The sequence below is a fragment of the Heterocephalus glaber genome, unplaced genomic scaffold (assembly GCF_053883595.1).
Source record: "Heterocephalus glaber isolate CG9 unplaced genomic scaffold, H.glaber_assembly_v1.0 deba00001760, whole genome shotgun sequence".
Taxonomy (NCBI): domain Eukaryota; kingdom Metazoa; phylum Chordata; class Mammalia; order Rodentia; family Bathyergidae; genus Heterocephalus; species Heterocephalus glaber.
The window spans coordinates 704,720-726,155 of NW_028258457.1; the positions used below are offsets into that span (position 1 = coordinate 704,720).

Sequence of the window (21,436 nt, forward strand, 5' to 3'; positions counted from 1 at the left end):
TCCCAACAACCAAATGCACTGAGACAGAGGACACAAGCGGGTCAAACTGCAGGACCCATCACAAGGGGACAAGGCACAAACACCAGGCAGGTGGGGTTGGGGTCGCCAGCACCAGGCCTGGTGGACACGTGCAGGTTCCGAGGGCATGTTACGCTCCGGGCCAGAAATGCATCTGCCACGGGACTCACCAGGCACCTGCCCTGCCCTGCCGAGCTGCCCACCCGCTCCTGCCCGCCCTGATCTCGCTCAGCGGCCAAGAGGAGCAGCGGCTGGCGCCAGGGGAGAAGCAGAAGAGCATCTTTTCTTACCCCCTTGGCGAGCGGGAATGGGGAGGACGGGAGGGAGCTGGGGCTGTTCGGCTGCAGGGTGAGTCCTCGCTGCCCGCTGAGTCGGAGAAGATGCATTTGGGACCCTTTCCCCCCTCTCAGGGATGGCTTCTCAGCTTCTGGGACTGGGTGGAGTGTCACGGGACCAGGCCTGCGGGAAGCAGGAAGGACTCAGCTCCCGGGGGCGGGCGAGCTGGGGATCAGCCCTGGGCCCACCGAGGGGCAGGTGCTGGGGTGGGAGGTGGGGCCATCCCTGCCCCCAGGACCTCCCTGGGTGGCCCCTGCCTCTGCTCCAACCCCCACCCCCACCCCTCCCCGTCTAGTCACTGCCTCTTTCCTCCTGCCTGAGCTAGAAACAAGCTAGAAACTGTGTACACGGTGTACACGGCCTGCTGCTGTGACAGGACTGTCCCGGAGCTTTGGGGATCCCTGGCAGAGGGTGCAAGGCCAGACATTGAAAATGGTGACCTGATCTGGCCAATGAAGCTAATTAGTTGGGCCTGAACAGTCTTTTTAAAAAATTAAAAAGTCTGATTTAAACAAAAATCAGATTCTGCCCACCTATCTGGCTTCTTGGAACCCCGGCCTCTGATGGCTGTCCCTTGGAAGCAGGTGACATCCTGTCTAGTTTTCCAAGGTCCCCTGGAAATGACACCTGCTTTCCTAGTGCGCTGGTGTCTGCTTGGCCCCCAAAGGCATCTGAGACTGAGTCCTGTGCAAGGCAGATTTGGAGACGAGAAATCACCAGCCAGTGTCCAGCGGGCTGAGGGCTGGAGGGTCCCCCGTGAAGAGGGGCCTTGAATGGACTCTGATGTGTGGGGTTTGTAGGAGCCACACAGCAAGATTTATCTCCGCCTGGCTTCCCCCAAATGGCTCGCAGTGACTGTATAGGTTCCCCTGACAACCACAGCCGGCCTCCTGCTTTGGCAGTGAGTTCTGTGGGCAGTCTTTCTCCTCGGCATTTCCTGGCAGGTTCTTACCACCACCAGGTCTGTGTCCTGCACTAGCTGTGGCCTGGGAGCTGAGAGGCAGGGACTGGAGCCCAGGGACTCTGGAGGCTTGCAAGAGGCCTTTGGGTTTGCTGGTACATCTGTGTTTTCTGGCTGATGCCAGTCGACCCTTAGACATCAGGGTGGGAAAGGAGCTGGAGCCTTCTACCCTGGACTCTCCTGCCCCAGCCTGTCATCCCAGGTGCCTCATACAAGCCCCCAAACCCAGCTTGGTGAAGAGTCAGCTCGGTGCTTTGCTGATCTGACTCCCAGCCCTGCCTGGCACCAAGCTCCATCTGGAGATGGGGGTGATGACCCAGGTGTCCCCAGCATCCTCCCGTGTACTCCCAGAGTACAAGCCATCCCTTCCACGGGGCGGACCATAACATGTGGGCTCGGTGGGACATGCACAGGCAGGCAGGCTCTGGGAACAGCCTCGGGGTGGAGCTGCCACTACAGAAGCAGCGGGATGTACAGAGAGCATGCTGTCCTGGCGCAGGAGAGGGGGCACACGTGAGGGTGGGGTGGGATGGGGGAGGGGGGGTGGGGAGGCCCAGTCAGCCCTGTTCTGCCCTCCATGGCTTCTCGGGTCTGCACTATGACTTGGGGTGTCCACAGAACTGCAAGGCGCCCCCTCCTGGACCATTCCCTCTGCTCCTTGTCCTTGGGGTCCTCTCTGTTCTAGTGACATTCCTGGGGGCAGCTGTCCCTCAGGGTGCAGCAGCACATGGAAGCCACCTGCCCAGGGGCTCCAGAGGAACCCTGCCATTGCAGACCCCACTTCCAGCCCTGAGCTCACATCCACACTCCAGACCGTCCACCTGCCTGCCTGCCTGCAAGGCCACCTCGATCTCACCATGTCCACACTTGCTCTTTCCCCCAGCCCAGCCCTTGCCTGGCCCTGCCTAACTGCCACCTCCTGGTTTCCAGCCAGGCTTGGGAACACCCCACAGTGCCTCACATCCCCTCAACCCAGATCTGCCCCATCTCTAGGTCTTGGGGAGGCTCCTGCTGTCTCTACCCCGTTACTGACAACTCTCACTGGTTTTCTCCCCTCCAGCCCAGCCCCATCTTGCTTCACAGCTGTGGTGGTCTTGTCTAATCACAGTCCTGATGGCGCCATCCTTACATCAAACCTTCTTTGGCCACTCTTGGTGCTTAGGATAAAGCTGATTCCACACCAAAGTCCCAGGATCCTGCCTGCTTAGCTTTCTGAGGCAGCCTTCTGCTTTCTGTGCTCCAGTCAGAGTCCCCACTTGCCCTTTCCAGACTCTGACTCCTGCACACTCTATCCTTCCTCAGGACCTTTGCATGCACTGCTCTGGGGCCTGGAATGTCCTTTTCTTCCTTTTCCACTTTGTCAATGCTGCTCAGCATCAGCCTGCAGCACAGCTACAATTTCAAGTGGGTTATCAGACCAGTGCCTGCCTCCTTATCCTCACTGTAGGCAAGGGGTGGGGGCAGTGATGTGGCCATTTTTGTCCACTACGCCAATGGTGCCATCAAATAAGGACTCATTAGCTGTCCGGTGGATGGATGCATGTGTACTGCCCACAGGAAGGGTGCCCAGTGCAGGCCCTTCAGAGGCTCATTGGTCAAGGGCAGGGCAGGGCAGGGCAGGGCAGGTGGGTTTGTTGCAGTGAGGGCTGTGAAAGGGACCGGGAAATGGGGAGGGGGTGTATGCAGGGTTGTGGGTGTGACGTGCAGGGTGAAGGATGTGACAGAGAGGGAGAGAGGGAGGGAGAAGGGAGATTGAGAGACCCAGCCCGGGGATGGGGGGAGGTCTGGGAGCTTTCTGATGCTGAGAAGCAGTGGGAGTGGGCGCACCTCCAACAGCCCTGAGTGTGCGTGATGTGTGTGGGGTGAGGTGGCCCTCTAGTCCTGGCAGAGAGGCCCACAGGGAAAATCACAGCCCGTCATCTGCAAAAGACCCACACCTACTCAGACTGAAGCCCCAATCTAAAGCTGGATAAAAAACACCACAGGGATTTAGGGACACAGAGGGCGAGGGGCTGGGTGGGGCCTGGGAGAGGACAGACGGACAGAAGGGAGGCGGGGCACAGCAGGCATCCGCAAAAAGCCGGGGTGGGTCATGCCATAGAGATGCGAGAGGTGCGTTCACAGTTAATGTAGGGCATTTAGACTGCAGAAAGAAGTAACACCAACCGGATTCTAGATGCAGATGTTGAAGATGGAGGGGAAGCGGGCGGGCGGGGGCGGTTGGGGAGGCGTTTCAGCGTTTTTTAGGTTGATTTGTAACCAGTGCCAAAAAACCAATGGGTTTCGGTTCCCGGGCGGGGAGTGGGGGTGGTGGTGGTGGCGGGTTGGGAGATAAAGTCATTGGTGTATGAGTACATAGACCACGTCACGGATGAGCAAATGGATTTCATAGTGCATTTTGATTGGATGAGTTTTTCAGACGGCGTTGTGCCAATATACAGTTTAAACAGCAGGCATGAAAAGAGACAAGAAACACAGTCATTATCCATTGAGTACAGGACAAACCCACGCCACCCCGTCCACCTGGGGGCCAGCAGCTGAAGCCGGCCAGTGCTGGCGTCTCTGCCCTGCAGCGCCCCACTCCTGTCTTCCCCAGAGCCCCTCCCCAGGCTCATCCCAGCTGAGCTCTGGCCTCAGACCTGCTGGCCTTACCTGGGAGGCAGAGAGGGCAGTTGATCTAACGCAGGTTAGACCTGGTCATCGTGTGTGGCCCAAACCCACCTGCTCTCTTTCCCTTAAAATGACACCCAAGTGCATTCATGGCAACAACAGCAATAGCAGTAATAATAACCACCATTTGGGAACTATTACCTAACGGGTTCTGTGCCAAGCACTTTACATTGATTGCACTTTATTTTTTAAGTTTTAATTTTAATTTTTTTGCAATATGGAGGGCTGAACCCAGGGTCTTCATACTCAGCGTTGGCCCCAGTCTCTTTCTTCTTCTGTTTGTTTTTTGTTTGAGACAGGGTCTTGCTATGTAGTTCAAGCTGTCCTTGCACTCTCTATGTTGGCCAATCTGGCCTTGAACTCACAGCTACCCTGCCTCAGCCTCCTGAGTATACCACCACAAGCATGAACCACTACACCTGGCTTGACCGCTCTTTCTTACAAAAAAAAAAAGTTGTCTCCCTCCCTAGAGCATTGGTTCTTGGGGGGCAGGCATTCTGCATGCCTATCTGTCTTGCCCCTGTGCTCCATCTCCATCATCTATAACAGTGCCTGTTGAATGCATGCATGAATGGGAGTCTGTAAAGAGTTGATGAGGTCAGCTGCAACTGTGGATCCCAATCTATGCAAGAGTAGGTAATAAGCTGTCCAAGATCAAGCAGATGGTCGGGAGGGCTGTCTGGCTACTGCACAGGTCCTGACGTCTGATTGGCTTCTATTCCTCACCATCCTGCCCTTCCCGGTGCTGCCAAGCAGGACAGGCAGTCAGGATCTCACCCTATGGGTCTGTCACCAACAATCACAGGTTTCAACTTCTTCCACCTGCCCTGCTGGACGCTAAGCAGTTCCTCAACTCTGGGATGCAGGCTTAAGGTCACCATGGGCTCAGCTGGGCTGCAAGCACTCCTGACTGCCTGCCGCAGTCCCCACCTCCCTCGAATGCAGCACAGAAGACAGCAGGAGCAGGTTCTGCGGGGCAGCCTGGGACATCCTCAGGCTGGCACTCGGGAGTTCCTAGGCTTGGATATGTGACCTTGGGCGGGTCCCCTGGCCTCTTTCTGGTTCACCTTGGCCAGTGGGTGGTGCTGGCAGGAGATGGAGGCAGCAGGGGACAGAGGCGGGGATGTCTTTTCCTCCTGCTCTCTGCTGGCTCTGGCTCTGGGCTCTACCAGGGCTCTTCCCACTTCCACACCGGGCAGGTGACAGCTCCTACGGAGGCCGAGGGCTGCGCCCTACCATCCAGGTGTGTCCCCTTCCCCTCCCTGGCATGAGTCTCTGTGTTCAGATCCTACCAGCTGGATCCTTCGAGGAAACTTTTTTGTTTTTTGTGGTCTTACGGATTGAACCTAGGGCCTTCACACTGAGCTACATCCCCAGCCCTTTAAATTTTTTTAAAATTTTGAGACAGGCTCTCACTAAGTTCTAAGCTGTCTGGACTGGGCTCAAACTTGCAATGCTCCTGCCTCAGCCTCCCAGAGCACTGGAATGACAGGCATGAGCCACTGTGCCAGGCTGAAAGAATTCTTAGGCACTGCTAGGAGACCCTCAACAGAAGCCAATCCATATGACATGCTTGGCACAGCACCTGGCCAGCAGCCAAGGGTACGACCCTCGCCAGCTCTTATTACTGTCATTGTTGTTAGGGTGCTGCTGTACCTGCCTCAGTTCCTGGTCCCTTTGCCCCTGGGGGAACACCCTACCCTCAGTGCATCTCCTGAGGGTCCCCAAGCCTGGGCTCACTGGCAAATGGCCAAGGACAGGGTCTGGGACAGGGACTCTGGGCCCCCACATTTCGGAAAATGAGAAGGGATGGTGTGTGAGGTGCAGAGTCTCCACCTGGCTCTGCGTGGCCCTGGAACCTTGCGCTGTTTGGAACAGGGCTCCTTGGGTCTGGTCGGTGCAAACCCACATTATTTACTCAAACCCACGGCCCAGAAGTGGGGGTGCCCACTCTGGGGGGCTGGCCCTACCCTGGGGCTCAGCCACCCCCCACTGCTCCCTAGGGGGGTGCCTGTGCCCCCCACCCCGTTCTCCCCCAGTGGCCGCCCTGGATGTGGCCATGGTCCTCGGGACCTGCCCCACCCCATTCCTCACCCCATTTAGGCCGGAGCCACCTGGAGAAAAGCCGGCGGGAGACTCACCCCAAACTCCGTCACGAGGATGTCTGTGATGCTGCCCAGAACAGTCACAAAGTCGAAGATGTTCCAGGCATCACGGAAATAATTCTAGAACAGGGACCCATAAGACAGAGATGCCAATGGAGGGCTCCATGCCGGGACCCCGGGCTGATGGGGGCACGTCAGGGGAACCACTGTCGCCATTCAGGTGCATGTGTTACTACAGTAGTGGCTGTTTCAGTGCTGGGGATGAAACCCAGGTTCTTCCCACCAAGCTGCATCCCCAGGCCTTTTTTTTTCAGTTTTTTGAGATAGGGTCTGGCTTTGTAGCCCAGGCTGGCCTCAAACTCAATCCTCCTGCTTCAGCCTCCCAGAGTGCTGGGATTATAGGTGTGGGGCATCAGGCCCACCAGATCCTCTTCTCATCTGATCCAAGTCCCCCTTCTTGGGTCTCCCAGGCCTTGCCATGACTTGCTTGGCTCCAGATGAGGCTTCTGGTTTTGTTTCCCCTTTGCTAGGCTAGAGGCTGCCCACTGAAGTGGGGTCTGTCTCTCCAAGCCAGGTGCTTTATGAAGGGCCTCATGGGGGTCCTCACAAGGGTTTCTTAGGGAAAGAGCTTCACCCATCTCCTGTGGCCACCTGGGCTTGGAGACGAAAGCTACTCATCTGCCTGAGGAAGCACACAGAGGTGTGCAGCCAGGATTTGAACCCAGGGTCCAGGATCTGCATTCAGGACCCCACTGTCTATATGGCACACTTGCCAAGCAGGCAGACTCTGAGTTCAAATCCCAGTTCTACTACCAGAGCTGTATGGTTGTGGGCAAGTGGCTCAATCTCTCTGGGCCAACATTTCCTGATCTGGAGGAGGACAATAACAGAGATGTGGCCTGGGCTTGGGAACAATGGCCTTGAGCCTTCCAGCACACATGAGCTGTGCTTCCTGACTCCTTGTGGTTAGGTGGGGCTTCATGGCTTCTGTGAGCAGAGGTAGTGTGGTCTCTTCCTGGCCAGAAAGGGGGTCTCCACAATTCTCTCAAAACTGGGCCTGGCAGGCTGGGGATTTGGCTCAGTGGCACTGCGCCTGCCTCGAAAGTGCAAGGTCCTCAGTTCGATCCCCCGGTAAAAAAACAAAAACAACAGCAAAAAAAACTGGGCCTGGGGACCAGCAACATCCAGATAGGAGCTACTCCATGAGCCCAAGTCCCTGGGCAACTAGGAAGAAAAAGCCCCGCCCCTCCCCTCAGTGTAAAAAAACCCAAAAGAGGGCTAGGGATTTAGCTCAGTGGTTCCGCCCCCTACCTTGCAAGCACAAGGACCCAAGTTTGAACCTCGGTACCAAAACCAAAACAAACAAACAAATAAAAACCCAAAGGAGAAAACAAAACCATTTTTGGGGGGAGGGGGTACTGGGGATTGAATTCAGGACCTTGCATTTGCAAGGCAGGCACGGTGCCACTGCACTAAATCCCCAGCCCCAAAACCATTTGTTGATGGAAGCCACTGAGATATAGGGCATGTTTGTCACTGCAGCTTAACTTGATCTTTCCTGACTGATACATTGCTGGGCTGAGTGCTGGCTGTACATTGGTACTGGTGCATTGTTACTGTGAAAATGCTGAAATAGCCCATGCTGTTTGGTGAACACAACAGCCCCCAACCCTCTGAGGACCCCCTGCTCTCCTCAAATTAGCACAGAAATGGTAGTGCTTGCTCCTTTAGGAGGGAACCGGACTCTGACTTATGAGTTCACTCCTAGCAACACCTTGCCTGGAACTAAGAATGAGGTCCAACGGGGGCTGGCCTTCCCCGGGGCCTGAGTGGGTCCTGTGGAGAACACGGGCCCTCAGGGTCCTCACCAGAGCAGTCAGGGCTGGGGCTGGGGCCTCAGAGCATGCGACCCTGAGGCAGCCCTTCTGCTTCCTGGGTGTCTTCCTGTTCTCACTCTTCTTCCCTTTTCCTCTCCTATCCTTCCTGGGGTCTTTTCCCAGATAAACTCCCTGGACTTAATCTTCGTCTCAGGCTCTGCTTTTGAAGAACAGCAAATGAAACCATCTTCTAGGTATCTGTACACAGCCTTTAAACCTCAGGGCTGGAAGGTTTCCTTCTAGTGCCTGAATGCCATATGGGGTTATTCTGGGCTTCATCTACAATGGAAAAGGGATCAGCGCAGGCTACTTCAGGATCAGGAGGGAGATGGAGCCTTAGCTCCTGGCAGAAGAATCAATCACCTTACCACTAAAAGAATGAAACAACTGCATACCCAGCTCCTCTCTGTCCTGGGGGCCAGGTGCAGAGAATCCCCATCCTGTACAAAGAGGCCAAGGAGCTGGCTGAGGCCATACAGCTACAGAGGGGCGGAGGCAGGATCAGAAGCCAGAACTGTGCACAGGAAGCTGGGTTCTTCCCTATCCACGTTCTGCATCCGCGTCACACAGCCCATGGGTGTCATCCTCAACTCTAGAAGGCCGGGCCGCTGTCCATGTTCAGATGCAGGTGTCTCCTCTGACTGGGGGCCCTAAGTGCCATGCCCAGCAGCCCCGTGGGACCTTGGTTTTCCCTTGGGACCCTCATTAGAAACAGGGGCTGCGCAGCCAAGCGAATCAGAACTTTTGGAGGTCCGTTGGGGGCACCATGCCATTTTTTTCTTTTTGCAGTGCTAGGGATTGAACTTAGGGCCTTTGCCTTGAGCTATATCCCATTTTATTATTGCCATTATTCCTTTAAGTTTTGAGACAAGGTCTTGCTTAGTAAGTGGCCCAGGATGGGCTTGAACGTGTGATCCTCCTGCCTCAGCCTCCCAGAGTGCTCGGTTACAGTGCTTCATATGGGTAGATCTCCTCCCCAGCAAAGCCACTGCTTCAGAGAACAAAGGCAGGTGGGTATTTTTTTTTATTGTGACCCTCCCTAGCACCAACAGGCACTCACTTCACACTGGGCTCTACTCTCAGTTCTTCGGACACAGGCATACTGTTCAGTGCCCTTCTGATGACAGCCAGGGGCAGAACCTGTGCATGACATGCATGAGGCGGGGTTTGGATTCAGGTTTCTCCAGCACTGACGCTGATGCCCTTAGCCACCTCAGTAAGCCAAGGTGGATCCAGGCTTTTGAGAGCCATTCTCTTCAGAGGTGGACTGGACTCAACCAGTCATTAAGAAAGTAGACATCCTGGCTCAAGTGCCAGCTCAGCCATTCACTGGGGACCTTCAAAAAGTCATTTAACAAGTTCCTCCATGCTATCATTTGGATCCTCAATGTCTTCCAAAGGTTTATGTTTTATCGCAATCTGTGATAAACCAATCTGTGGAGCCACAAGGAGGTAGTGAGGCCTTTGAGAGGTGGAGCCTAGTGGGAGGAAGTGAGGTCACTGGGGCTGTGGCCTTGGAGGGGCTGTTAGGACTCTAGCCACCCCCCTTTTTGGTACCAGGAATTGAACTCAGGGCCTTGTGCTTACAAGGGAGATGTTGTGTCACTGAGCTAAATCCCGGCCCTCCCCAGCCCCTTTCTGTCTTTTCGCTTCTAGGCTGCTCAGAGGTGAACAAGCTTCCTCTGTCAAGGGCTCCCGCCAGCATGGACCATGCCTCCACAGGTCCCAAGCTACAGTGCCAACTCAATGTGGACCAGAACTGTGAGCTAAAATAAATCTCTCCTTCCCTTAAGTTGATTATTTCAAGTATTTTGTCATAGCAATGGAAAGCTGACTAATATATTCCAAGTCACAGCCTATCAGCAGCCCTTTCTTCTTCTTTTCCTTCTCCTCTTCTTTCTCCTCCTCCTTTTGTGTTGCTGGAGATGGAATGCAGGACCTTTGTTCTGAGCTACATGCACAGCCCTTTTTCATTCTGAGACAGGGTTTTGCTAAGTCTCTAAGTTGGATAGGCTGGCCTCAAACTTGTGATTCTCCTGCCTCAGGCTCCCAGAGTGCTGGGTTTACAGCTGTGTGCCACCATGCCTGGCTCTTTTCTTTTCTCTCCCTCCTCCTTGTTCTCTCCCTCCCTCCCTCCTTCCTTTCCTTCCTCCTTTCCCCTCTCTTCTCTCGCTCTCCCTTCCTTCTTCCCTTCCCTTCTCTCCCTAACTCCCTTCCTTTCTTTTTTTGTATTACGATCTCCCTTAGCCATCTTGAAAGACTTTCTCAGAGTAACACTGGTAAATCCATAAAATAAAATAGCCAGGGCTGGGATTTAGCTCAGTGGTTCCGGCACCTGCCCCGAAAGTGCAAGGACCGGAGTTTGATCCCCAGTACAGGAAAAAAAAAAGAGAGAGAGAGAAAAAATAGCCAGAATCAGAAGGAGAACTGTTCTTCTGATTGATATACTTTTGCAAAAAAATTTTTAAAATAATGATCCAACACTTCATGTACTTCATCAATACACCAAATACTAAGTTCTCAATGTAGGTCTAATGGCCACCAGCATTTTAAAACAATAATGATCATGGATAAGAATCAGAGGTATCTGCAACCCCTGTCATGCACTGTGAAAATATCTGATTTTTACATGTGACATGGACCATACTGATAATACTTCATAGGTTTTGTCATCTGCTGCTATGCTTTGGATAAGTGTCTCCTAAAGGCCTATGGGTTGAAGGCTTGGCTCCTAGCCTACAGGCTACACTGCAGGGAGGTGGTGGAATCTTTGAGAGGTGGGGCCTAATGGGAAGAAATGAGGTCATGGGGTGTGGCCTCAAAGGGGTATTAGGACCCTGGCTCCTTCCTGTCTCTCTCTGCTTCCCAGCCATCATGGGGTGAGTGGCTTTGCTCCATCACATTCCTGCCATAATGCTCTGCTCACCCCAGGTCCAAATGCAACAGGGCAACAGTCCATGAAGTAAAACCTCAGAAACCATGAGTCAAATAAACTTTTCTTCCCTGGAAGTTAACTAACTCAGGTATTTTGTGACAGTGATGGAAAGCGAATGAGCACATCAGCCTTCAAGATGAAACAAAACGCTGCAATTAAGTCAGTGGGTGGTGAAAAATGAAGATGGGAGGTTTTTTTTCCATCTAATTTCCGTGAGGCCACAATACCCCACCCTCATCTGCAGATCCAATCTTAGGGGCCAAAAGGCTGTAGTTAAGACTGTGTGCATCAGTGGAGATGAAATCAAGCTAGTGGCTCATAAAATCCATTTAAAAGAAAAAGAAACAGATCTGAGTAGGGTAGAGTCTAAGGCATGTGGCGAGATTAGATGCTGATTTCCTGAACATTTCATGCTGGTTATCTGCACACCTGTTGGCACGCAGGGCTCTATGAGTGACAATTGGTTCTGTGGATTGAGGTTAAGACATCGTGAACATCATGCACTTGTTAGCTTCTGATTGTGGCCTCCTTATCTCTAAATGAATGACAACTGCTCTCTCAAGGGATCCTCTGGAGGAGTAACTGAATCCCTACAGTTTTGGGTACAGTGACACTCAAAAGCATCGGTCTCAATGGAATTATGTGGTGAGCACAGGGATGCTGAAGTAGGGTTTGTAGCCATCAGCATGATGCCTAAGCCACCCTGGGGGGTGGTGGTCCTGGAACTGAGTGGGGAGACTATCGCCCAGCATCCAGTGACCCCTGGCTTCCCCAGCCCACAGTTGTGCCCATGGCCATACTTACCAGAATCCCAAAGGCCATGACTTTGAGCACACATTCCAGAGAGAAAAGGGAGGTGAAGACGATGTTGAACACCCTCAGGGCATTTTCATAAGCAGCTGAGGCTCCATAGAACTAGAGGAGGAAGAGGAGAGGGTGGCAGGGTCAGCCTAGGAAGCCAACTTCCTGAGTGTCCTTCCTGGGGCAGGACTTGGATACTAGGAAAGGACTGAGCAAAGGCTCCAAAAAGCCCAGATCTTCCCAGGTCTGTGGGCATCTTTTCATATTCAAAATAAAAGAAAAAAAATTTTTTTTGAGACAGGGTTTCGCTATGTAGTGCAGGCGGGCCTTGAACTTGCTATGTAGCCCAGACTGACCTCAATTTGAGGTGATCCTCCTGCCTCAGCCTCCCAAGTTCTGGGATAAAAGATGTGTACCACCATGCCTGGCCAAAAGCTTTCTTCTGATCTGTCTTGGCATCCCAGATCCTAGGACAGCCTGGTTTGGTAAAGCCCTGACAGGATATAGAGGGAGGCATCCTGTCTGTGGTTGCTTTCTTTGACTTTTCCTTTCCTTTCTTTTTTTTTTTCCAGAGTGGTTCTTCAGTTTTTTAAATTTTTATTTTTTTACATTAAGTTTATCGGTGCATTTTAGGTATACAACACAGTTACATTCATCATTGGGAGCTTGTACCTGTACATGGTGTATCTTGGTTCTTATTTTTTCCCCATTCCCCTGTCCCCCCTTCACCCCCTCCACCCTTCCCTATTTACAAAGGTTTTGTTTCCATTTTTTCCTTTTCTCATATTTTTTCTTTTCCCTTCTTTCCTTTCCCTTACCCCTCCCACTTCCCCTACTCCTTTAGACCTTTTCTTCCTATTTCACAATATCAATCTTTTCTTTTTTTAACAATCATTTATGTGAAAAATTTATAATTTGTGATAAAATATATGATTTTTCTTTTTAGGTATTTTTATTGTAGAAAGCTTTAAAATATATATGTTGGGCCAGAGACGTAGCTCAGCGGCATAGCACCTGCCTCGCAAGCATGAGGCCCTGAGTTCAGTTCCCAGTACAAAAAACAAAACAAAACAAAACAAATTTATACATATATATGTATTTGGGCATGGTGGTGCACACCTGTCATCCTAGCACTTGGAGGCTGAGGCAGGAGGATCATTGCCAGTTCAAGACCAGGTTGGTCTACATAGTGAGTTCAAGGCAGCCTGAACTACAAAGCAAGACCCTGTCTCAAACACCCAAGATCAAAACTAAAATTAAAAAGTATTTATGTATAATTTAAATGGCACATAATAGTTTACATGTTTTGGGGGTAGAGTGTGATCTTTCAATACATGTTATAATGTATAATGCTTAATTTGGGGTAACAAGTGTATTTATCATCTCAGATACATCACTTCCAGATCCCCCGTCTTTCTCTCTCTCATTCTCTTTCCCTTTGTGGTACGGTTGAACCTAGGGTCTTTGCACTGAGCTACATCCTCAGCCCATTTATATATATATATATATATATATATATATATATATATATATATATATATTTTTTTTTTTTTTTTTTTTTGGTACCGGGGATCGAACTTGGGACCTTGCGCTTGCAAGGCAGGTGCTGGAACCACTGAGCTAAATCTCTGGCCTGCCCATTTATATTTTGAGACAGGCTCTCACTAAATTACCTGGGCTAGACTTGAACTTGAGATCCTCCTGCCTCAGCCTCTCAGAATGCTGGGTAGTTGTCCAGGTGGGCCTTGAACTTGTGTACCTCCTGCCTCACCACCAAAGTAGCTGGGATTACATGCATATGCACGTGGCAGTTTCCTTGTGTGAAATGGTTCAGAACAGTAAAAATGGAAAAGTAAAAAAAAGAAACTAACTTATTTATATAGTAGTCCCACCTTATCTTACCATCTTACCAGTTACCCAAGGTCCAAAAATATAAATGGAAAAATCCCAGAAATAATTCATAAATTAAAAAAACTTTCCCCTCCTTGAGATAAGATTCCACTATGTTGCTCAGGCTAGCCTCAAATTTCAGGGCTCAAGTGATCCTCCTGCCTCAGCTTCCCAAGTATCTGGGACCAGATGTGTACCACTGCACTCGGCTATTCTGTAAGTTTTAGCTAACATTTATTATAGCAGATTGTCATGAATGTTCTACTTTATTATTAATCACTGTTGCTAATCTCAGTCCTGTGCCTTACTTATTACTTATTTGTTGCTGGGGATGGAATGTGACGCCTTTGCCTTCCGCATGCTGAGTATTCTCTCTGCCCCTGAGCCACACCCAACCTCCTGTGCCTAATTTACACATAAACTCCACTCTAACATGTATGTCGAGGAAGAAACCCAGCACAGGAATATACTGCAGAGGGCTGTGCCATGCCTGGTTTCAGCCCCACCAAGCAAGGAGGTCACCATAGGAGAGAACTTTCAGGAGTGAATCAGCCCAGCCTTCCCGCCATTCAAGAATTAACAGCTAAGCTGAGCGTGGTGGCACACACCTGTGACCCCAGTGCTCGGGAGGCTGAGACAGGAGGATCACCATGAGTTTGAGGCCAGCCTGGGCCACGCAGTGAGAACCTGTCTCAAAAGAACAATAAAAAAAAGAATTAACAGCTAAGCTGGGCATGGTGGTGTTCTGGGAGGCTGGGGCAGGAGGATTGCAAGTTGGAGCCCAGCAATTTAGTGACTTAGGGAGACCCTGTCTCAAAATTAAAATTTTTTTTAAAAAACAGCTGGAGATGTAGGTTCAGTGCAAATGCTCTGGGTTCAATCCTAAGTACTGGAAAAAAGAAGAATGATTAGCTACATGTATTAAGTGCTAGGAAAGCACTAAGATTGCCTGGGTTTTCTCATCCAATCCTCCCATTTTATTGACAGAGAAAGTGAGGCCCCAGGACATCACTGGGGACTTGTGGGAAATGAAACAGTGAGTTACATGGCAGAGTTGAACTTGAACCCAGAACTCTGAACCTCAGGGTAACAGATTTTGAGATTTGACCATGAATAGGCTCTGAGGCCCTGCAACTCATTCCTCCTCCCTCATTTCACAGTGCTTTCTTTTCCCCTCCCTTCCTTCCTTTGTTCCTTCCTCCCCCTACCCATCTTTTTAGCACTGGGGCTCTGCCCTGAGCTACATCCCCAACCTCTTCTATTTTTTAAATAGAAACAGGGTCAGGGCCAGGGATTTAGCTCAGTGGTTCCACTGTCTGCCTCACAAGCACAAGGTCCCCAGTTCAATCCCCGGTACCAATAAAATAAAATAAAAGTGCCAGGGATTTAGCTCAGTGGTGCTGCCACCTGCCTTGCAAGCACAAGGTCCTGAGTTTGATCCCCGGTACCGAAAAGAAAAACAAACCAAAGCTATCTTTGAAACAGGGTCTTGCTAAGACACCCAGACTGGACTCGAAGTTGGAATCCTCCTACCTCAGCCTCCTGGATTGCTGGGATGACAGGTGTATCACATACATTCCTGGGGGTGTCCTCCTGCTGAGTCAGACCCTGGCTGAGGTCTATGGATTCAGGGCTGTGGCTCCAAGAGCTCTTAGGATGGTGGAGACTCCACTGAGTACTCAACACTAACTTCCTCGTGTCACCAGGAAGCCGGCCAAGACAGGGTCTGGCGCAGTTTGGGGCAGTCAGGGGAGGGGTCCTCTGGGGCAACTGGGACCAGGAGCTGGCCAGAAAGTGTGGTGGGAACAGTGTGGACAGCGGAGGGAGCAGCTGGCGCGAGGGCTGGGAGGTGACCGAGTTTGTTGCCGAGGGGAGAGGTGGCCATGGCTCACCTTCATCATCAGCACGATGGTGTTGAGGGCAATCATGGCCATGATGGTGTACTCGAATGGCGGGGACACCACAAACTGCCACATGCGGTACTGGAAGCTCTGCTTGTTCTGTGGCATGTGCCGGGTCAGCGGCTTCGCACTGATGGCGAAGTCGATGCAGGCTCTCTGGGGTGAGGAGACAGACACGTAAGGGGCCGGATGTCGAGCCCTCTGCCCCCGACCCCACACAGCTCCCAGGCGCAGCTATCCAGATGCCGGGGCTCCTGCTACTTGTTTTCCTCAGAACTGCTCCCCTCCTCCTGCACCACAGCTGCCCCGGAAGCTGCACCCTGCCGGCCAGCTTGTGAGTGGGGAGGCCTCATGATCTCAGACTCTCCTCAGCCAAGACGAGTCTATAGCCTGCTCTGCTGATGAGGAATACAGGCTCAGAGAGGCAGAGCTGCTTGTCTGAGGAGGCACAGCGGCCAAGGGGGCTGAGTCTGGACTCAAATGAGAGCCAACTGCATATCATAGCCATTCTTTCTTGAATATCTCGCTTCTCCTACTTTTTCTTTTAGGGAGGTGGAGAGGCAAAGATTGAATGTGCTCTAGGTCCTTCCCTGCCCCTGACATCAGACACAGACGCAGGATCTGGTCTGGCTAAGGACGGTGTGAGCAAAGTGGTCTGCCCCCTCGTTTGGCTCTGAAGGATCTCAGAGGAAGGTGGCTGTGCCAGGCTGGGGACAGAGTAAAGATACCACAGAAAAGAGCCAGTCTGCAGCATGGGAGAGAATCGGCCCCTTTGTGCCAGTGCAGGAATGCTCATTACTGAGGCATAACCTGGTCTAAGCTGACTCATACACGTGCCATGTGACCGATGGCTTTTCCCTTAGAGACTGAGGGAGGGGTCACCCTGCACACTGTGCCCTGATTGGGGCCATTGCTGTTCTGCCCCGGGGCCCTGGAAGCTGGTTCCTGGGTGAGTTTGTGTGCATGTGCATGCGGGACGGGGCGGGGCGGGGGGGGGGTTCCTGGGTGTATGTGGTATCTGCGGGGCACCAGGATGCAGTACCTCATTTTTCTCCAGGCTGTACTCCTCCATCATCTTGTCCCCCTGCTCCTGGAAGGTGATGATGATCAAGGCCACAAAGATGTTGACGAAGAAAAAGGGGAAGACCACAAAGTAGACGACATAGAAGATGGACATTTCCATGCGGTAGCCGGGGCTGGGGCCCTGGTTCTCAAAGGTGGCATCCACGGAGTGCTTAAGCACCCTGCAGAATGGTGGGGTGGGGGGAGGAGGGAACACGGAAAGAGGATGGAAGAGAGATGAAAGTCCCCTGGTAATGGTGCCAGTTATGTCTATGGCTACGTATCATGGTTTATTGTGTGCCAAAAATAATGTTCAACATTTGTTTTCCCAGCAAACCTCTCAGGGAGGTGATGACCAGTTCCCTTTTATGCACAAAGAAACTGAGGCTCGGCAATTTAAAGGGAGCTGCTGTGGTCCCTTTGGGATTTGAAACTAGATTTTTTTTTTCAGTTTAATGTAACATAAGAGTCTTCCTTTGGTGTTTTTTTTTTATTAATTTCATTGGTACATTTTAGGTATACAATGAAGCCAGATTTGTGCTGATGAGTGGGAGTGAGCAGGGAGTGATGGCAGGAGTATGTCAGTTGTGCTGCAGGAGGTGGTGGGCCCTGAGGAGGTGTGATAGGGATGCATGTGGGAGAGTATCTGTGCACAGCAGCTCTGTAAAGCTGCACAGGTTGTGCACTGCCCAAGAGGTCTGTGTTTCATCAGTGCTACTTCATATAGTAGCCATGACAGATTTGTATATTTGTGATGATTTTTTTTGGCAGGTTGCCATTAAGTGTCTTATTTGAACAAAATCGTTTAGGTGTACAGCAATGATTTTCTGACACACAGAAGTGAAGCCTGGTAAATGGGCAGCTTAAAAATAATTCACTTGAAGGTGCCTTGTGGCTAGCACTGACTTCACTTGTGTGGGTCCTAGAGGTGGGCATGGGGTGTAGACGTGCGTGTTTGGGTTTCGTGTTTGATGGGGAGGGAGAGAAGGCATGTGCTGGGCTCTGTCAGCCTCCAACCAGACATCCTCGTGACTCAAGGAGGAAGCCCAGGGCAGGATGAGGAGAGGAGAGGGAGGCGTCTGTCCTGGGTAAAAATTATGAGGGCTCCCAAAACACAAGCAATCAGGATTTAAAAAAAAATCTCACTGTGGTATTTTAAAAAATCAAAATGAATGGCAAAAAGTTCTTGATGAATTAAATATTAGGTTGGGTTTTTTGTGGGGTATTTTGGTACTGCTGAGGACTGAACCCAGGGATGTTCTACCACTCAGCCACACTCCCAGCCTTTTTAATTTTTAAGACCTCAAATTTGCCATCCTTCTGCCTCAGCCTCCTGAGTAGCTGGGAGAGAGGTGTGGGCCACCATGCCTGGCTCAAGATTTTCAGTAAAGACCAGGTCCATTCTTGAACTTGCATGATTCAGCTTCCCTGCCTCCCCCTAGCCCACGGCCCCTTGGATCTACAAGGCTCCCCACCTTGCTTGTGAGGCAGGCGGCAGAACCACTGAGCTAAATCCCTGGCCCTCCCCACCTTGTGAAGCAACAGCCACCCTTCTCCCAGCCCCTCATCCTGCTCCCCAGGCCCTGAGCTCCTCCTGCCTCAGCCTCTCCGTGTGTACTCACTGTGGCCATCCTTCTCCTGTGGACACTGTGAAGAGCGTCAGCAGGGCCCAGAGGACGTTGTCATAATGGAACTCATACTTCTTCCACTCTCGGTCCCGGGCCTTCACCTCATTTTTCTCATACAGGAGGTACTTGCCGCTGCCGTGGACAGGGCACCATTAGTCAACAGGAGGAGGGCTCGGAGCATTGGCCTGCCTCTCTCTCTCTTTCTCTCTCTCTCTCTTTTCTCTCCTACCTCCCTCTCTTCCTTTTTTCTTTTGCAGTACTGGGGACTGAACCTAGGGCTTTGGGGCTGAGCTACATCCTCAGCCCTTTTTTATTTCAAGACAGGGTCCAGCTAAGTGGCTCGGTTGCCCAGGCTGGGCTTGAACTTGTGATCCTCCTGCCTCAGCCTCCCAGAGTGCTGGGATCACAGGTGTGGGCCGCCATGTCTGGCTATTATGCCATTTTAAGAGCCTCGAGCACCTATTGAATTTGGTATCCAAACAGATTCCAGAATCAATCCCCTGGATATCTGAGAATCAGTCATGACATTGGCTCCGTGACAGGGGAGAGTGCCCTGAGGTCACAACCCTTCTGCACAATTCTAAAACCCAGGAAGGTCTGAGGGCCAAATCTCTTCCTCCTCATGCAGGGACTGGTCAGCCACAGCTCACAGCCCAAACTGGACCACTCACCACTGTAGGGCCTGCAAGCTGAGAACATTTACATTTAAATAACATATGCTTTCATGACAATTAAAAAATCATATAAAATTCAAATTTCAGGAGTGTGTGTGTGTGTGTTTGTGTGTGTGTGACAGGGTCTTGGTATTTCTCAAATTTCAGTTTCCAGCCAGGTGTGTTGGCAAATACTTGTAGTTTGAGTTACTGTGGAAGCTGAGGCAGGAAGGTTCCTTGAGCCCAACAGTTCATAACTAGCTTGGACAACATAATCCCTGGTGTGTTTTTTTTAAGCATTTAGTTTCCAGAAATAAAGTTTTATTGGAGTACAACCATGCATGTTCATTGGTCTAGTACCTACATCTACTTCTGAGATATAAGCGCAAAACTGGGCAAGCAAAACAGAGATCATGTGGTCTGCAAAGACAAAATTACCTCTTGGCCCTTGGTCAGAAAGAATTAATGATGAATGTAATTCATCTGGCAACAAACCCAGCCCTGATTGGATGGAACACTCTTTATACTCATTATTTACCATATTTGGGACAAATTGCTGCATGTTTCTCGACAGAAATATTCTGTCTGATTTCAGGGCTGCTGGGAGTATTCATGCCTTAGGTGGGGCATGCAGTGTACAAACTTCCTGTCTCAAAATATGATGAAAATTTTTTTTGTGCTATTGAAGATCAAACCCAGGGCCTCATGCATGACAGGCAAGTGGTTACCACTGAGCTGCACCCCCACCCTATGATACTGAATGCTGGAACAGCTCTGTCAGAAAGGTTTCAAAGAAAGCTTGATGGATGTGTTTTAATATCTGCATGTGGCAAGCTTCAAAGGAGGACCCATGCAAGTGTATTAATGCCCCCATGTGACAAAGGAGACAAAAGTTTATGATTTTCCTGCTGTGATGGGGTAGGGTAGGGTATTCAAATTCCCAAACTTTTCTTTTTTCTATCAGGGATCAAACTCAGGACCTTGCGCTTATGAGACAGGTGGCAGAACCAATGAGCTAAATCCCTGGCCCCCAAACTTTTCTTATCCAGATCCAGGTTAGTTACCATCGATTCCCTCTCAACACCAAAGGGCTCCCATCTCCAAGCCCTGGTCATTGGTGCCCCTGGCCATGGCCTAGCCTGTGCCAGCCCCAGGGAGTGAGACCCACCGACAATCCTTCTCAAACTCCTTGGACTCGTCAGTACAGTGGAAAAATTTCCCCTTGAAGAGCTGCACAGCCACCACCGCGAAGATGAACATGAAGAGCATGTAGACAATGAGGATGTTGAAGACGTTCTTGAGTGAATTCACCACACAGTCAAACACAGCCTGGGGGTGGGCGAGAAAGAGGAGAGGGGCTAGGACCCTGGCCAGCCTGTTCCAGCAGCCTGTGCCACTGAAGGAGAGTTGTCCCCCTCTGTTCCTGTGGGTTCTATTTTTTGGGGGGGTGGGTGAATGGAAGGACAGAGTCTCCCTATGTAGCCCAAGCTGGCCTTGAACTCAAGATCTTCCTGCCTCGGCCTCACGAATAGCTGGAATTAGAGGCATGTGCTACCCATGCTGGGCACCCATAGGTTATCTATGGACTCAACCAACCTTGGATGGAAAATATTTGGAAAAAATTCTATCTGTCCTGAGCATGTAGATTTTTCCTAGTCCTGATTTCCTAAACAGAACAGTATAACAATGACTTCCCCATATTTTCATTGTACCAAGGGTTCTAAGTGATCCAGAGATGGTTGAAAGACCACTGTCCTCCCTCAGCTTCCCTTGTGGTCTCCTTTTTGCCTGCTGAGAAGTGGGGAATTCTCTGGATTTCAGAGATGACTCTGTGTGCTTGGGATAAGGCATAGGAAGGCTGCGATATTACTAGCACCTCCTTCAACATAGTGTTTTCAAGCCAGTTGAATCTGTACATGCCAGATGGAATCTCCCATCCTCTCCCAGAGAAGATTAGGGGGTCCCAGCTTGGAATGTCCCCCACCTCACTGACTGCAGCTCTGCCCATTGGACATGGCTGGGGGTTTCTGGATTTGCCTTGGCCTTTTCAGAATGTCTTCTATTTGACTCCAAATTTGCATTATTTCCCAATCACAAGTGGTTGTCAAGGATGGCTGAGGCTAAGGGGCTCATGGGTGGAGTGTGGCCAGCCTTCTCCAGGGTAGGAAGGACAGGTTTTCAGGTGTTCAAGGGGGGTTGTGATGGGAAGATGGTGAACTGAATGACTGAGGTCCCATGTGTTTCAAGCTTTTAATTCTGAAGTGCAGCCATCTCTCTTGTTTAACATGCATCCCCTAAATGGGACACTCATCTGATTTCCAGTCAGGAGGGACACTTTCTCACAAACAGGACATCAGAAGTACCTGAAATCAAGTATTTCATTTTATTTTTATTTTTTCCAGAACTGGGGACTGAATCCAGGGCCTTTGCACTGAGCTCCATCCCCAGGCCATTTTTGTTATTTTGAGTCAGGTTCTTGCCAAACTGCTAAGTTGCCTAGGCTGGGTTCAAACTTGGGATCCTCCTGCCTCAGCCTCCCCAGAGTGCTGGGATGACATGCCTACGCCACCTTGCCTTGCTCAGAGATACTTTTAGATGA

General features: G+C 51.0%; 1 protein-coding gene across 8 annotated transcripts in view; it reads right to left on the minus strand.

Annotated features, from left to right (window-relative positions):
• Cacna1a (calcium voltage-gated channel subunit alpha1 A) overlaps positions 1-21,436 on the minus strand; it is a 306,123-nt gene that overhangs the window by 23,535 nt on the left and 261,152 nt on the right. For all 8 annotated transcript variants that reach the window (XR_015447494.1, XM_004872432.3, XM_004872431.3 and 5 more), the window contains 6 exons: positions 20,006-20,166; positions 18,179-18,316; positions 16,537-16,738; positions 15,486-15,650; positions 11,707-11,817; positions 6,127-6,210 (listed from right to left, as the gene is read on the minus strand). Coding sequence is in view for 7 of the 8 variants with exons in the window: in XM_004872432.3 (XP_004872489.2) it covers positions 6,127-6,210; positions 11,707-11,817; positions 15,486-15,650; positions 16,537-16,738; positions 18,179-18,316; positions 20,006-20,166 (861 nt within the window). In the remaining variant the exon portion in view is untranslated. The remainder of the gene's footprint in view (positions 1-6,126; positions 6,211-11,706; positions 11,818-15,485; positions 15,651-16,536; positions 16,739-18,178; positions 18,317-20,005; positions 20,167-21,436) is intronic.